Raw genomic sequence first — 17,242 nt, 5'->3', positions numbered from 1 at the left:
AATCCCGATTTATCAACTTTGTAGAGATGCAGGAAAGCAGTACATATAAACAATTTTGGGATCTCCTTCCCACTCCTTTTCAGAATATTTTTGTCACTTGAATTCACTGTCAATGTTGATCACACTTTAAATTCTCTTCTATTAGAACTATTAAATGAGACACACGCCTAAAGCTCATAAATGTTCCTAGTACATTAGTAAAAGATTAATAAATGTTTGCAGGTTTTAGGATTTTAGCCTTATCTCCACATTACAAATGGAGTATGTTCTAAAAAGTTCATTACTAAGTCAATTATTTAGAACCTGGCATGCATTTTCAGATAGATGATAGATGAAAAGAAATATTCGTATACATTCACATGCATATATATATATATATATATACACACACACACACACACACACACACACACATATACACGATTTTAAATAATATATAAATACACACACATACAATTTAAAAGTACTGTTTCAAGATCAGGATATAGATGCCGGGAATAAATTTCTTCTCTCTGCTATCAGAAGGGCTCCCTTCCCAATTTTCTAAAGCACTTGGGATACTCTTAAGCACATAATAATCACTTGATAATCAATTCTTGGTTCATACAATTGTATATGTTCATTCCAGGTCTTTTTGTTCTGGAGGTTTTTTTATATGAAAAGGAGAAAACGTTAAGTAGGATAACATAATATAATATCTTTTTATATTACCGTGTTCCCCTGAAAATAAGACCTAGCTGGACAATCAGCTCTAATGTATCTTTTGGGGCAAAAATTAACATAAGACCCAGTCTTATTTTATTATAAGACCGGGTATAATGTAACATAAGACGGTCTTAAACAAGACTGGGTTTTAGATTAATTTTTGCTCCAAAAGACGCATTAGAGTTGATTGTCTGACTAGATCTTATTTTCAGGGAAACAGGGTAGGTTGGTGCAAAAGTAATTGCAGTTTAAAAGTTTAAAAATAATTGCAAAAAAAATTACTTTTGCACCAACCTAATATTTAGAGCTTTACGGGAAGGGACTAAACTTATAATTTGGCATCAAAGGACTGAACAAGGACTAATACCTGCAAATTAGTGACATATTTAGCCTCAGTATAAGAACTTTCTAATAGTTAGACTGCAGAATAACGTGGCTTTTATGAAGTCTTTGAAATGTATGCTGTTTTCATTCCTGGAATCAGCAGGCTACATACCTGGACGCTATTATTTTGCCCTCACCCCCAGAATTACCTTAATCGACCTGATTTGGTGTTAGGTCTCAAATTTTTGAGGAATGGTCACTATAATGAGCCAACTTAAGGAAATAACTTCATCTGCTATAAAACTATTACGAAGTTTACATTCAGTCCTCACTATATGAAGCCCCCCAACCCACCATGAGAAATTTCTTTTAGAGCCAAGTGTTAGGAAATGCTTCTTTCCCTGAGGAATCAGGATTTTTTTTCCTTCCTAAAAATAAGGAAAGTGTAACAGGAGTTTTCAATTGACCATTACGTAGCTTAGAACTAATCTGAGGTTCAACTATAGGAATTTGGTAGGCTTTGTGGTCTGTATAGTTGATGGTTTTTTAACCCATATCTTAACTTCCTACTCTTTTATAAAATCTTTGATTCTTACTAAATGTTTAATGTCCACAAATATATTTATTTATAAACTGCTCTATATCCTTTATGGATCAAGTTAGAGGAAGAACAAATGTATAATTAAGCTTTTCTTTTTTGCTTCATATACGCCTAATTATTTCCTCATGAGTCTCTATTTCAAAATATCTATGTGAGATACAACTTACTTGCTTGAACACAGGAAATGTGGCAGTTGATACATAGAAAACTAAAGACAATTCATGATTAGGCTTTCTTAGGTATCGAGAGTGTTTGATTTTCATGAGTATTTATCTATATTCATTTATTGCCTGTGCAGTTCAAAGCAACCACATGTAGCATATTTAATATTCAGAACATTCTCCATTTCTCTTTTGAAACGGGTATAAGAATTGACACTCCAGTTTGTTCATTTAAGATCCATGACCAAATAATTTCTTTATGCCACATAATTTTTTTTTTTTTTTTTGTCATCAGCAAAGCACTTAAGCAACACTTGTACCTACTAAACATGGGTTTTCTGTTAAAATGATTTCAGAGGGCACTGGAAATCCCAGATTTCTTTTTGATCCTCCAGTGTCTTTAGAAAGCAATTCCTGAACCACATTTCCACCACCCTTTTAATCTCTGGAAATTGTTGGTAAGAGCTGTATCAAGGCAGTCTGCCATCAATTATGTTCACAATGGTAGCTCAATCATATATGCATTATCACTGATTATCTAAAGAAATACTGCACTAAGGAGAATCAATTCTAGAAGAAATCATCATCCATACCAGACTATTTATAGAAAAATAAAATTTCATATGTGTAATAGTTTTTATTCAGATCTTTCAGAGTACTTTATAAGTTTATAATAGTAAACATATAAAGTATATAATGAACATATTAAAACCATTACCTTGTAAAGTATTCCATTATCTAATTCCGAACAACTTATGCAGAACATTCAACCTTAATATAACCTTCACAGTCCAAGATTTACTTATCTCATTAAGGAGTGAACTTTAAACAATTTTAAATTCAATTTCAAATCTTTTTTTTTTACTGTGTAATTTTAAAAAATGTTCCACACATTGAGGTTTTCCATTTATTTTTATGGTTAATTTTTTTTAACTTATTTTGGATATGTATGCTCCTTGTTTTGGAAGAGATGATCTCCAAATGGTATATATTATTTCTTCTATTAGATGATTACATATTTTTAAAGACAGATTGTATACCAATGATAAACTGCTTTCATTCAAGCTGGTATTGATTTTCTCAAGCAATTCTTATTTCCCCAGCTTGACGTTTTTGGCTCAATTCTAATAGCTTATGGCTTGTGGCACTTTTGTGAAATTTCCTTTATTTCTGAAAACAAAAAACCAGTTTGAATCACTATTCCAATATGACCCTTGCATAATTCCCTATACAGTGACAAGATCAAACTACCTTTGAAATTTAGAACTTCATTTTCAGAATTTAATAAACATTCGATTTGCTGATGAGTCAGATCCCATTATTAGTTTACTTCACAAACTGGATACTTGAAGGGATAAGTAGTAATTTTCAAGTCCATCTGACAGGTTTGTTGTGGTTTAAGACTCATTAGGTTTTGTTTTTGTCTTTTATTTTTTTTTAAAGGAAACTTTATGAGGCAACTTTTATCAGTCAGGTTCTCCTCATAACACTCAATGTCTGTACAAAGTGGACTAATGAAGTTATTTCATATTAAGCTTTTTAATGCAAAATATTGAATCAGTAATTAAATTGTTTAAAATCTCCCACAACTGATGTTGATTTATGAGGTGAACACTAACGGGCCAACTCTTTCAAACACAATTCTCAACCTGAAATGCAGACAGATACATACACATATCTGTCAAATTTCTCAACATTAGCAGTACACAGTAGAATAAAGGACAAAACTGTGCAAATTCTCTATATTACCATAGTTATTTCTTTTTAAATATATATAGTAAAACTTTATTAATAAATGCAACAAATGATCCATTTATCAAAATGTCAAAAATTGGAGTTTCTCCTTTAATGATGAAGTGATGAAGTGATGGCAATAAATAACCTAATTAACTGACTCAGGTGTAAAGACTGATACCTCCTTGATAATTACAAATTAATCTGTAAATGTAAGGTAATACATCTTTAACGGAACTTGTAGGAGAGGAAGAGACTTTACATTAAATTAACTGAACCTCTTAGATTTGGAAAAATTGAGAGCATGTGAGAAAAATTTATAAAAGTATATAAATATATACTACATAAAGTATATGTATATATTTATAAAAGTATATATATTATAAAAGTATATATATATATATATATATATATATTTTAAAAGCTGTAATATATGTATTCACTCTAATCAGGTATGTGTAGAGATATGGTAGAACCTTAAGAATGACTAGCTCCTCACATAAAATAACAGAAATATGGTTTTGCCTAAAATTCAAAGAATTGTTTTCCTGTAAGTCATTTAATGACATTCCAAAACATGTGAAAAATGTCAAAGATATTGCTCAATGGAAATGCCATTATATTCTAAAAAGTTTTAAACTTTCTGTGTAAGCAAGTAAATGTGTTCAGAAATAAAAAAAAAAAAATATTTCAATATTGCCATTGTTTTCCCATGTCATGTATTTTATTACTCTAAAAAACAATTTTCAAAACAGAAAAATTAAGTTTCTAGTTCAAGCTCACAATCCTAGGGTGAGAGAGTTGTAACATAACAGGTAATTTTCATAGTTTTACACCTCTGCTATAGCCTAATATTATTCTTTACCTTGACTGTAAAAACTAGTATTACATCTTGACTCTAGAAGGGGGAGCTTCTAGTTGTTTCTGTCTTATAGGAATCATTTAATTGGACCTCATTATTATGATGACTTCAACAACAATACTGTCTTTAATACCTACCATTCATTTTCACATTGTACTAATCATGTTAATCTAAAATAAATTCATTGGTCAAAAATGAGAAAACTACTTTCAGTCTACAACATCTGAATCTCAGGAAAGGATGACTTCAGAGTTTTTTAAATAGGAGTTCAATTACAAGGAGAGAATTGCATTTTGTGAAGAAAATATAAAAGGATGACTGTGTCACACAGAAATAACAAAGTCATATAAATAAAAGTGTGAAATTATCATAAGAGATTCAAAAATAATTGAAATGACTGTTTAAAACAAAAAGCCCTTAGGAGGAATAAAAAGTCATGAGAACCAGATTTTAGGAACTGGTGAAATTAGCAAAAATTTTAAAAATAAACTCTTTCATCTCTATAGCAATTTTGTTTCCTTTTTATAACCTTAAAATTTGCTACAAAACACTAGTATCCTGACATATTTCTTTATTCCTTCCCAAATGCAAAAATGACATTTTAAAGCTACATCCACAAAATGAAGATTTATTAATCAAATTATGCAACTATTTTAAACTAATCGCAACTGCATCAAGTCTCTCATTTCCATCAAGCAGAAAGTTGTATTTTCAAACACAGTTTGTCTTTATAAAGAAATTTGTTACACATTAGAAATCTGTTTGCCACCCTAGAAAAACGGTATTTCCCATTAAGTACTGGCTGGATATGTTAGAAGGTTTCTCAACATCTCTCTGGCCCCTTTCTCTAAGTTTCTGTATGACAACAGCAAATCTCAAATCTAGGGAAGGCTCCTACGTCAGAATTTTTCTGCCAAATATCGTTGGCCCTACGGTTAACTAACACATCAGAAATTTTTAACAAATACCACATTTTCTGTCAGAGAGCCAAGAAATTTTATTGAATCTCTTTGTCTAGGAAAATTTTCTGTATCTGCCACCGCCCATTTATTAAGTTTTCAAAGCTAAGTGTGCTATGTAAACTACAAAAGCCTAAACTATGAAAAAAGCAAGGTACCAAACCACATAGAATGTGCTACCCCTAGTGTGTAAAATGGTAGTGTTCTTCCAGATGTATATCCATCCAGAAGAAACAGGTAATGATTCCTCCGAGGAGGGAAATTGGGAGGATAGAAAATGGAATGGAGGGACATCTCTTTTCTCTGTATTCTGTATTTCTTTTGGTAGGAGTAGTTGCTTTTTATTTATTTATTTGCTAAGTGGCAGTACTGCTTTTAAGAACACATTCCTTAGGAATACATTTCCTGTGAAATCCAATGTAGTCAACAGTATAAATTCCCATACATAATTTAGGCAGACAATAATCAGATGAAATTAATTTAAATTTAATGAAAAGCTTTAATGAAATATCAGTTGAATTATTTTAATTTGTATCTGTACATAAATGTACATAGGCATCCTCCAGAGTACATCTGTGTTCAGAATCATCTGCACACATCCAAATAGTGTTTCCAATATGGAAGTGTATCATTTTTAGAATGAAACCCAAATAATTGGTAGGGAGAAATTGTTGAAGGTTGTGGATTTGTTTTATTTTTCCAGAACTGCCCACCTACAGTGAAAGAGTACTATTTAGGGTATCAAGTTCCCAAGCAGTTAGAAAGTGACTCTCTGGAGAGCCTCCAGATATGATAAAATGCTGTTTTATTTAAAGATGGGAGCCTTCTAGATGTAAATGCGCCTGTAGCAGGACCAAATACAGTTGAAAAACAAAATAAGCAACGACTTGATGTGAACTGCTACCCCGAAGTTGTAAAAAAAAATTATATGAGATGAAATGTATAGCCTGAAAACACAGTAAATAATAATAGTCTGTGGGGGGGAAACTATATATTTTTCAATTTGGATAACTAATTTTGAAATATGATAAACGTATTTTCAATTTGGATAACAAATTGACATAAAGATTATGATAATGGGTTTCATTTCTGAAACATGTTTGAACTTGAAAAATGTAATGTTTTGTAAGTGACTTTTATACCCACAGATGTTATAACAACTATTTTTACTTACCCTGTTATCGCTGAGGAAAGTTTGAAATGAAAGATTTTCTAGTAATTTTTATTTAAGTTAACACAAGTAAATAATACAATTTGAATTAACCCAAAAGTTAAAAGCCAAACTACAGTTTTCAGGATTCCAGCAACCACTTAAATACATTTGTAAATGCTTCTTTGTGTATTACTAATATAAAAAAAAAAATAAGTAGGCAGTTCCAGTGCAGGTGAGAATGAAGAACTAACTAGCCCGTTTCAAGTTCAGGAAAGACCTGTAAAAGTAACATCATGTTAAAATTGTAGCAATGTTAATCTCGCTAAGTCAATAAATGATGTTTGCAAACAATTCACATAATCTTGTGTTTTGTTCTTTTAGTATTCTAAAATACAACTCTACACACTTGCCTTGTTGATACTTTCTTCCCATAGGTGACCATATTAGTCCCACCCCCACACCCCAAGGGCAGATTCTTCGCAAAAGTACACTGAAATGAACAAAACAATGATTAAAACAATAAGAACAAAATCACGGAGGACATTCCAACCAAAGGACTGAAACCAAGCAGGAAATGGAATAGGTAACATTGTCTTGCCTTCAAGACATGTACTGTTAGGTTAAACTGAAATAATTTGTACACATCCTTTTCTTCTTTTTAAATAAAATCTTGCTTTAGAAAGCACTTTCCTTGTTTTTCTTCTCTTGCCCAGTCTCCAGAAGAAGTTAAAAACTCTATCTTCATTTCCCCTTTATCATTTTTTAAACCGTAAGATTGTTTTAAAATTTTAGTCAATATGCTTTGCACATTTCTTTTGTCTTACTCTTTGTCACGTTCAGCATTTGGTGGAGAGATCACAATGTCTATATTCTTCTTGGCTATGCAGGTAAATTTGCAAATTGATAATATTTTTTATAAACCAATTTACCACTTTCACCTGATTTGTGCATCCACTTCATATTCCTTCCTTGAACAGATTATATTTTTCCCACAACAAAAGACCCATTTTGAACAACCAGAAATATCTGTATTTTCGGGTTTTTTTTTCCCTTTCTCTTCTATTTTACCATGGTTATGATAGAATAACTCCTAAATTGGATGAGAGAGAGAGAGAGAGAGAGAGAGAGAGAGAGAGAGAGAGAGAGAGAGAGAGAGAGAGAGGAGGAAAAGAAAGCTGTAAAGAATTTTACAGGTGCAAATTGAAAAGTAACATTCTAGCAAATAAAAATCACCCTCTTTCCCTTAACCAATCTCCATCCCCACAGACTAAAAGCAGAATACTTACAGATTAGCATCTGTGTATTTGTGAGTGTCTCTCTGCGTGAGTTTTCTATCTTCTTTGGATGTGGATACTTGGAGCTAATTTGGGAGTGCCCGTTTGGTTGCCCACAAAACGATGCTTAAGGGTCTAAAGATGCATAAATTAGGAACCCTACAATGGCAGAGGACGGTCATTGTACCTCTTCCCTTTATGCGCTCTTATGGTGGGACCCAAGAGCCGTTTCTTTCTTTTTTTTAACACTTTAGATGATCGAGCGAGTGAGGAGCTGCTGGTAGCTGGAGAGGAGGAAGCGAGCCCTGCACGCTCTGCCCCTTTACCCCCCAACTTAGCACCACATCTCCCCTCTACAATTGTACTGGACTTTGCTGCTAAGTCACTTTAGGAAACTGGGAGTCTGGATGTGGAGAAGCTCGGAGTCCTTCACTTGAAGCCTAGACGCGGGCCTTGGAGTTTCTGTTTCTGGAGCTCGAGGACTGGGGTAACTGCCTGGGACAGAGGCGGGAAGGACGGAGAAAGCCGGGGCGGGGGTGGGGTGTGATCGTTCGAAACAATCCAACTGCCCCGTTACCACTTTTGCCTCCGGTACGGGGAGGAGGGCGAGAGAAAAAGAAGTCAATGACCATTGTTTGCCGGCTGGGGATGTTGCTCCGCCCCCCGTCTGTCGTAAACCCGGCGCCGGCCTAAAACAGCCGCAGACGCAGGCTCCGGGGGCTCGCCGCGCCTCCGAGTCCTCCTCCCGGGCGTCGCGGCCGCCCGTCCGGCCCGTGCCCGCCGCGGGCGCCCCTCCCCGGCAGTCCGCCGCGCCATGTCGTTGAGCCCCAAGCACACGACGCCCTTCTCCGTGTCCGACATCCTGAGCCCCATCGAGGAGACCTACAAAAAGTTCGGCGGCGGCGCTATGGACGGCGCGCCGCCCGGCCTGGGGGCGTCCCCGGGCGCCGCCTACCGCGCGCCGCCGCCCGGCCCTTCCTCGCAGGGGGCGCCCGCGCCGGGCGTGCAGCCTCCGCACGGCATGGCCGGGCACAACGCGGCGGCGGCGGCGGCCGCGGCGGCGGCGGCGGCGGCCGCGGCGGCCGCCACCTACCACATGCCGCCCGGCGTCTCGCAGTTCCCGCACGGCGCCATGGGCGGCTACTGCAACGGCGGCCTGGCCAGCGTGGGCGACCTGCCGGCCTACGGCGACGGCATGCGGGGCGGCGCGGCCGCCGCGGCCACCGGCTGGTACAGCGCCACCCCGGACCCGCGCTACTCCTCAAGTGAGCGGGGCTCCTCCCGCCTCGGCGCGCGCGGGGCGTCCCGGGACGCGACCGCGACAGGGGGGAGGGTCCCGGGACCCGGCAGGCGGCGCGCGGTGGGGGTGCTGGGGCCCAGCCGTCGCCTCGCCGGGCAGCGAACGGGGCGGCGGCGGCGCTCACCGGGTTTCCCCTCGGGCCCCTTCCCAGTTTCCAGGTTCATGGGGCCGTCGGCGGGCGTCAACGTGGCCGGCATGGGGTCGCTGCCCGGCATCGCGGACGCCGCGAAGTCGCTGGCGCCGCTGCACACGACGGCGGCGGCGCCGCGGAGGAAGCGCCGCGTGCTCTTCTCGCAGGCGCAGGTCTACGAGCTGGAGCGGCGCTTCAAGCAGCAGAAGTACCTGTCGGCGCCCGAGCGCGAGCACCTGGCCAGCATGATCCACCTGACGCCCACGCAGGTCAAGATCTGGTTCCAGAACCACCGCTACAAGATGAAGCGGCAGGCCAAGGACAAGGCGGCGCAGCAGCTGCAGCAGGAGGGCGGCCTGGCCGCGCCGCCGCCGCCGTCCCCGCGCCGCGTGGCCGTGCCGGTGCTGGTCAAGGACGGCAAGCCGTGCCAGAACGGCGCCGGCACGCCGACGCCCGGCCCGGCCGCTCCGCAGCCGTCAGCCCCGACGCCCGCGCCCGAGCTCGAGGAGCTGTCGCCCAGCCCGCCCGCGCTGCACGGTCCGGGGGCCGGACTGGCGGCCCTGGACACAGCCGCTGGGGACTACGGCGGCGGCGTGCTCGGCGCCAACCTGCTCTATGGCAGGACGTGGTGACCGCGCGGGTGCCCCGGGGCTGGGTCCTGCCTACCGCCCGTAGGGTTTGCCAAAACTGCGAGAGTAGACGGGGAAAACGTACCCAGGCTGACTGCTGTGTACACGGCGATCAGAACGAACGGGTCCTGGAGAAGGGCAGGCTCCGAACCTCTTTACTGGGGGCGGGAGACGGCAACAGCCCCAGGACCGAATCAGGCATGTGACATCATGCCAGGCAGAAGGCTTTGAGGTGGTGATTTCCTCCTTCCAGAAGTTCCAACATATGCGAAAAGCTAGCTAGCTAAGTCCCCATCTACCGGTACCAAGTTCCAAGCCAAAGCTCTCAGAGTTTTAAACGTTGGAAACTTTGTTGGTGTTTGTAGCTCTAAAAGTCAACCCAGCTTTAACAATGAATCTGAAAAGTGGAACTTATCTTGGGAGATTAATTTTCAAAGAGCCCCCCCTTAAGTGCAATTTCATTAATGTTTGATTGGAAGTAAATTGAATTGTCGCTGAAGATGGATCATGCACATAGCAACATTATTGCAGAGGAATTATTGCCATTTAGGTAATAAATAAAAATAATCAAAACACCGCTTATATGGATTGATAGAACTTTTAAAATTTAATGCTGATTTTTAAATGTTTGATCGTTATTTGGTAAATGAGTGTTTGTATATTACCCTAAAAGAGGATACTCCCCACCCCATCAAGCAGTTCATTATAAGAAGGGTTGTAAACTAATTTCGGTAAGGAATCTGGTCTCCCAAATCAACTGATAAAGTAAGCACCTCATCCTTCTGTAGACATGTTATTTACACTTCCTAAGGTATTTACTTGTCTGATTTTGAATACCTTGATGATATACTAGAACAAGCAAGCAAAATTGCAAAAACTGACATCAATCTATATTTCAAAGCATGTCAGGAAGAATAAGGTGATTTATTGAATTGTAATCAGGATGTAAAAAATAAGTAACTGAAATATAATTTTCATCATATTTAGAACTTAATAGGGGCTGCACACCGATTTGTTGTTTTATTGTACAAATATTGTATTTACTTTTTAATATGCCAATTTATATTTCCTATGTTTCAAATGGATATTTAAATATAACTTAAAAGAAACTTAAGTACTTTTTTTGTGAAAGTCAAGTGGTCATTTCTTTTTCACTCAGTTGTATAGATTTTGTTTTGGTTTGTTGTGACAATACAGCTCAGTTTACTCATGATTTGAATAACTGGCATTGGAGTAAAAATACTAAAAGCTAAAGAACGTGAACTTATAAAATTAATGAAAATGAAAGACATAACATGGGTAAAGCGTGATTTATATAAATGATCAAAAGTTGCCAGAGATCCTAAACCCCTTCTACTTTTGAAGTTTTAGAATTACAGTTTGAGGCTGAACTATTTTATTTTACTTAATTTTTGTTGGGTGTTTTTCTGAATGTGTAAAGTGAATCCTTAGGAAGGTGTTTTAGAAATTAAACTTTCATTTTCTCTAAACTGTATTTTATATAGTAAGTAACAATGAACTTCAGACACTTTCACAGAGGAAATAAAAACACTAAAGAAGCAAGGGAATCAACCTTTATTAAGGGGCTGTGAATGCATTTTTGAAAAATGATAACTAATTTTTAAAACATTTTACATAAAATATAATTTGAGCTGAAAAGTTAGTATAAAATGGTGCAATACCTATAGAAAATTCTCCCAATTCGGATTTTTGCATGTTTATGGATTGACTTTCAAAATTTTAACCAAGCAAGCATAACTATTACTGATGTGCCAAATTTCAAAATGCTTGTTTATATTGAATTAATTCCCTCATAGTGTACCAGAATTCTAAAATTTTATTCTAGAAAACATTCCAAAAATCTGTAGTTTGATATATACATATATTTTTAATTAATTTATTTTTTAACAGTCCAACACTCAACAAGAACAAGAATAAATAGCTTATGGACCAAGGGCTCCAAGTAATATAAGAAAATAAATCTTCATGAACAGTTTTTTCCTTTGTAATTATTTCCAGAACAAAGGATCCCTTAGACTAAACTATCAAAAAGATCATTAAGATGAAACAGCTTTCTTTATACACTATTTTCTGAAAGTATATTTGGTACAGGCATGTCTTTTTTCCTTTCAGCATTCTTTTAAGTAAAGGACTCAAGCCAGAAGTAATTGTTGCAGAGGGCTTAACATTCTATACCCAGAAATTGCTGAGTTTATGTGTGCACATCTTGAAATTAGGATAAGGTTTAATTCTTGAAACATGAAAATAAAAAATTTTTTACTATAGAAGTCCACATTCTGATAATGCAAAACAAGAACTTTTTTTCTTCTTTTGCAATTAGTGTTTTGCAGATCTTTTGTAAAAACACAAATGGCCAGACTAGGTGAAACTCATTAACTGAAGAGGAGGATAAGTGTCTTCACAACCAAGAGGGAGGGCTGGCACAGGGTCTGAGTGGAACAAAGCCCCCTCAAAGTTTAGCAGAGGCCACAGCCAAACTCGGTTTCAGAAATGCTAACTGCAGATGTAACATTTCCCTAAATGTTTTGGGGTTTTATCAGTCTAACTTATCCTTTCCAATTGAGACACAGAAACCAAAATCCAATCAAAGTTGCAGAGAGGAACGACAGGGATTACAGGTACTTTTCTGTAATCTGTTGGGGTGTAGATTAAAGTGTTGTATGTGTGAGTGTGCAATGTTGAAGAACACAGGAAGGGTGTTTTGTATATGGAAGGGTGGGGGTGTAACCCAGTTGTCTTCTATTTAAGGCTTTGCTTAGAACTAAAAAACTAATGGTCAGAACAAGTAGTCAATCAGACTTATCAACAGATGTTGTGTTCAAACTCCATTCTGCTAGAGACTGTTTAAATTTAAAGCAAATCAGAGACTCAATCCTGTTTACTAAATGCCAAGCACCTTACAAAAACTTGCTTTGTTAGTTCCATTGAATACTGATGATTTAGAAAGACTTACAATAAATTTGTGAATCATAATCACATAAAAAACCATTGATTGCATTTTTAGATATGAATTTGTACATAAGAGAAAACAATGAATTATAGTGGCAATATAAATTTCAGATGTAGTTCAAAGCATGAATGACATTGCCCAAATGCTTAACGTTAACACTAACGTGTGGGTAAAACCCTGTGTGCTGATCATTTCAAGGTTACTTGCCATGCCCCAAACGAGCAAGACAGGGAACTAGGATACATTTTATTAAAAACTTTTACTGCTAGTGAGCATCTGGAGAAGATTTAAAGACTATACTCAGACTATTCACATTTAGTCAGTGACTCCGTCCCTCCAGTAAATATTGAAATAAATTTATGATTTCAAGATCACTTGCATTTTATTATTTTTAAGTTAGGAGGTAGTGGAAGCTTCTGGGAGAGGTATTTTTGGTTTCATTTGTTTTTGCTTTAGAAGTTTACCTGCAATTGAATGAAATGCTTTTTATTTCAGTTTTATTTTAAATTCCATGTAACCTCATTTCAGTAATTGTTTGGATGACTTCTAATAAGAGTTTAACCACAAATTTGCCTAAGTTTAAGTTGTGCAAACTATTTTGTAATAGTGAATAGCATCATTCCCATTTTACATACACAAACCAAAGCATGTTCTCTTGGCCCTCATTCCATAAATGCGGTAATGGAGAAACAAGCAGCACAAGCATTCATTCAACTTAACCCTGAGTAGAAGGATGGCCCATCGAGAATGGGGCACTTGTTATTTTATTAGTTTGTTGACTTTTTTTTCTGCTTAGAATTAGTAGAGCTGTCAATCGTCAGGAATTGTCTGGCATCTCAGCTCCACGACTTTAGGGTGGGCAGGAAGAGTCGTCCGACGAGCACGATGGAGGCAGGCAATCACTCTGCCGGCTGGGAATGGGAAATCTTAGTGGACTCTCCGGAGAATGTCTACACTTTGGATCTTTAAGCGTAACTAAATTCGTTTACGTCCAGGCTCAGAACTTAAAAGAGCAGCCTCGGAAGATAGAACATTTCCGCTCTTCCCCTACAGGTTCGGTGCCTTGGTGCAGGGAGTTGAGATGATGAAACTGGGCAGGTTGAGAAGCTGCGGCACCGCGTCCGGGGAACCGAGGGATGACGCTGCAATGTTCCGCCTCGCACACGACCACCCAAGGAGCCCAGGTCGGAGCTTTCCCGCGCCCATCCTGCTCGACGCCCGCAACCCGCAGGGCTCCGGGGCGGTCAAGCGGTGGGGGCTGCGACGGGACTCGCGGAGCGCGGGCCGCGCCGGCAGCAAACGCGCGAGGAGCTGGGGCCCCGGCGCAGGGTACGCCCCACGTGCACCGAGGGCCTAGCGCTTCCGGGCTCTGCGGGAGGGTGACGGGCAGTTGGCTGGGCCCGCGGACCCAGGACCTTACCTCCTAAAAGCAGCACGTCAGTCCCCGCCGCCGCAGGCCCGCGGCTCCCGGGCATCGCCACCACCAAGCCCCCGCTGCCAAGTCGCCGCGCCCCGGGGCCCGACTGGGTAGCGGTGAGCCCGACCTCCAATGCGCCCCAAGGAAAAGGCAAGCTCGGGACCCCCAGCCCCACGCGAGCCTGTCCCCGACGTTCCGCATCATCGCGCAAAAGTTAACCTACCGGTCATTACCCCCAATTTGCCTAAGGCTAAATGGCAATCTAGTAGTCATCTGTAGATGACTTTGCACTTTAACGTGCATTATCTCATTTGATCTTTAAAGGAAGGACAACTGCTCATTTAGAGCCTTTAGCGCCACAGTCAAGTCCTGCTGTTTCCAGGTTCTAAGATTTCTAAAGAATCTTTAATATGAGACCCTCAAAAACTGTGCCCTCCTTAAAAATAACATGTTATTTTAAATTGGTCCGTTAACTATTTAATCTGAATATAGAGGAGTGTTTGTAGCCTTGAACATTCCACTTAAAGTTCTAAAAAATCTCTTGCTTGTTGAAATAACAGGACATTTCTGTTATCTCTGTAACAACACTCAGACATGCCGATAAGTTGGAAAGAGACGGAGGTAGAATAGAGAGATGGAAGCAAGGGTGAAGGAGTGGAGGAGGCCCAGAAGTAAGGGTTCAGCTAGCTGGCAGATGTCCTTTAGAGCACACCACCTGTTAGAGGGAATCCAGCTTCTTCATTTTTCCATCAGGATTTTTGTTTAGGCTTCTTCAAAACACTTTAAACATCAATTTTCAAATTTAATTTGAACAGTTACATGTAATTGTGAAAAAAAAGCCAAGTCAAAACGGAAATATTTTACGGACACACTCATGATAGCTTAAAACAAAACTAAATCAAAACTGAAGATCTGACAAAATACAGGTTCTGTAGAAGTGTGGGCTTTGGGTACCTAAGAAGCTATACACAGTTAAGATATTTATATGGGCTTTGGAATTTGCAGTACTTGATTAGGTGGCAATATACATTTTTAATATTTTGGAAGATGAATTAGAAAAATTTAACAGAAGGCATTATCAGGTTAATGTTATTGTGAAAATAATGTGTAATGGTTGTGTAATTCCCAGTGGAGACCGTCTTAATAAAGGACCCTGCTCTATTCACCCATTACCAGCAATGAACCTAATAGCTTCAAAATAAAATACCTTCCTATTTAAGGTTAAGGTGGGATCCCCCACCCCCACATATACTATTATTAACAAGTGTGCTTTAGTTGAATATTAAAACAAAAATGTCCTAAGTCAAAAGGTCAAAGAGAAATCTTATTTTATAGTCTTGGGCTAGAATAGAAAGAAGGAAACAAAGCAGCAAGAGTCTTTATATGTGTGTCTTCATTTGTTGTGGTAATCAAATAAAAATGCATATGGAAGTGCTGTGTGTGAACTCCAAGCATAAATTTAAGGAATTATAGTGTGCTTAGTAGCAATGAAAAAAATGAGTACAAATTGGAATCTGTTATGAAACAATGCAAAAAATATGGTAAGGAGCTATGAATTTAACTTTTCTTAATAATTGTTTAAAAAGTCCTTTAAACTGGAGCAGGCGTCTACATGAAATTGGTTAAATGTAAATAATTTATTCTCACAAAGATTTTACAGTTAGCCAAATCAGTAGCTGACATACATACTAACATATGGGTTGGTTGGGTTATCTTGCTGAGCATATACTCTTAACATCTACTTATTATTCACTTTTCTTTTGACATCTAATTGTAGAAATGAATTGTTTTCTGAAAAATTGATTAAAAAATCCAACATGTTTGGCCAAGATTTTCAAAGTTGAAATACTGTAAAAGAAGAACACAAGAGACCAGAGTTTTAAGTTGTTTTTTTTTAATAAAGTCCAGAAATTTCCATTAAGACAAGTACATTAATGAAATGTTTCCAAAGAAATACTGAACAATATACTCTAGTTGGCTGAAGGTTTCAGCTCAAGAGTTCATACCTAATTCTTGTGCATTAAAAATCAGCATGGATCTTAGATGATCTAGAATACTGTGTTTTGAAATCCACAGCTGGTTTGATTTTCAACCATAATGAAAAACCAGTATTCTTATTCCGTCAAAGTGTTTTACAAGCAATAATAAATTCAGATCCACTGTATTATGCAACACACATCTTTGGAAAGCAACATAAAACAGTGAGATCATATCAGTAGAAATATACACAGTTAAAAGAAATACACAAAGTACTGTAGTTTTCTTAAAAACTACTACTTGAGAAAGAATCTTTCCACAAATAGCATAAAATTGTAGAATGATGAAAGGATTTGGGAAATCTTTACAAAAGCCTAATTCCAACTGTATCTTCCTGAGGGTGGTGGCAAAGGGTATTTCCTTCCTTCTCTGGGATATCCCTGAAAATAAGCAAAAGAAAGACTTTATTTTCTGGATTAACACCCCTGCAAAGAAATTAATTTTACATCTCTATAGGAAAAAACACCATAAAGAAGGTAAGTATGTCTTAAAGGTGTATCACATGAAACATCTCCATAAATACATAGATGCTTTTGGTCTGCAGCTTTACATGTACAAAGCCTGTTGCAAAGTGAGACGTTAGCACAAATGCTATTACTGACAACTAACAAAACAGCCTTAACAAGCAATTAAGAAATTCCTTAACATGCACACAAATGAACTGTAGTTAGGTGTTTTGTGTAAAACACTTGCGGGTCTCAATCATCTCTACCAACCCCAGCAGTAATAATTCAATCCATATTGTAATAAGGTGCCCACATTATCTTTAAACACATTACACTATGAAAGTCAGTTTGCTTAACCAACGCAGAGCTTGCTAAGTCAGTAAAGGCCTACTTAACTATTAATTTTAGGGATTTTGTTTTTTTGTTTAGCTATAAACAGTACAGCATTAAGTAGCACATTAGGTTATTACATATCAATTACTGATGACATTCATAACATGTCCTACTATGCTTGCAAATAACATTTCTGTACAACATAA

The 17,242-nt window shown here is 38.6% G+C and overlaps 2 protein-coding genes across 4 annotated transcripts in view; one reads left to right on the top strand and one right to left on the bottom strand.

The window, feature by feature from the left end:
- Window positions 1-8,587: 8,587 nt before the first annotated feature.
- On the top strand, window positions 8,588-9,835 carry NKX2-4 (NK2 homeobox 4; the record flags this gene model as incomplete). Its single annotated transcript, XM_081033712.1, has 2 exons — window positions 8,588-9,038; window positions 9,225-9,835. The coding sequence occupies 2 exons, from the start codon at window positions 8,588-8,590 to the stop codon at window positions 9,833-9,835; spliced, it is 1,062 nt and encodes a 353-aa protein (XP_080889838.1).
- A 6,265-nt stretch (window positions 9,836-16,100) lies between these two features.
- XRN2 (5'-3' exoribonuclease 2) overlaps window positions 16,101-17,242 on the bottom strand; it is a 78,534-nt gene continuing 77,392 nt past the window's right edge. For all 3 annotated transcript variants that reach the window (XM_081034077.1, XM_081034078.1, XM_081034079.1), the window contains one exon: window positions 16,101-16,637. In XM_081034077.1, the coding sequence (XP_080890203.1) occupies window positions 16,572-16,637 (66 nt within the window). In that variant the 3' untranslated portion in view covers window positions 16,101-16,571. The remainder of the gene's footprint in view (window positions 16,638-17,242) is intronic.

This window comes from Rhinolophus hipposideros, assembly GCF_964194185.1.
Source record: "Rhinolophus hipposideros genome assembly, chromosome: 22".
Classification (NCBI taxonomy): domain Eukaryota; kingdom Metazoa; phylum Chordata; class Mammalia; order Chiroptera; family Rhinolophidae; genus Rhinolophus; species Rhinolophus hipposideros.
The sequence above is the reverse complement of the archived record's forward strand: the minus strand, read 5'-3'. Positions and strand labels throughout refer to the sequence as shown.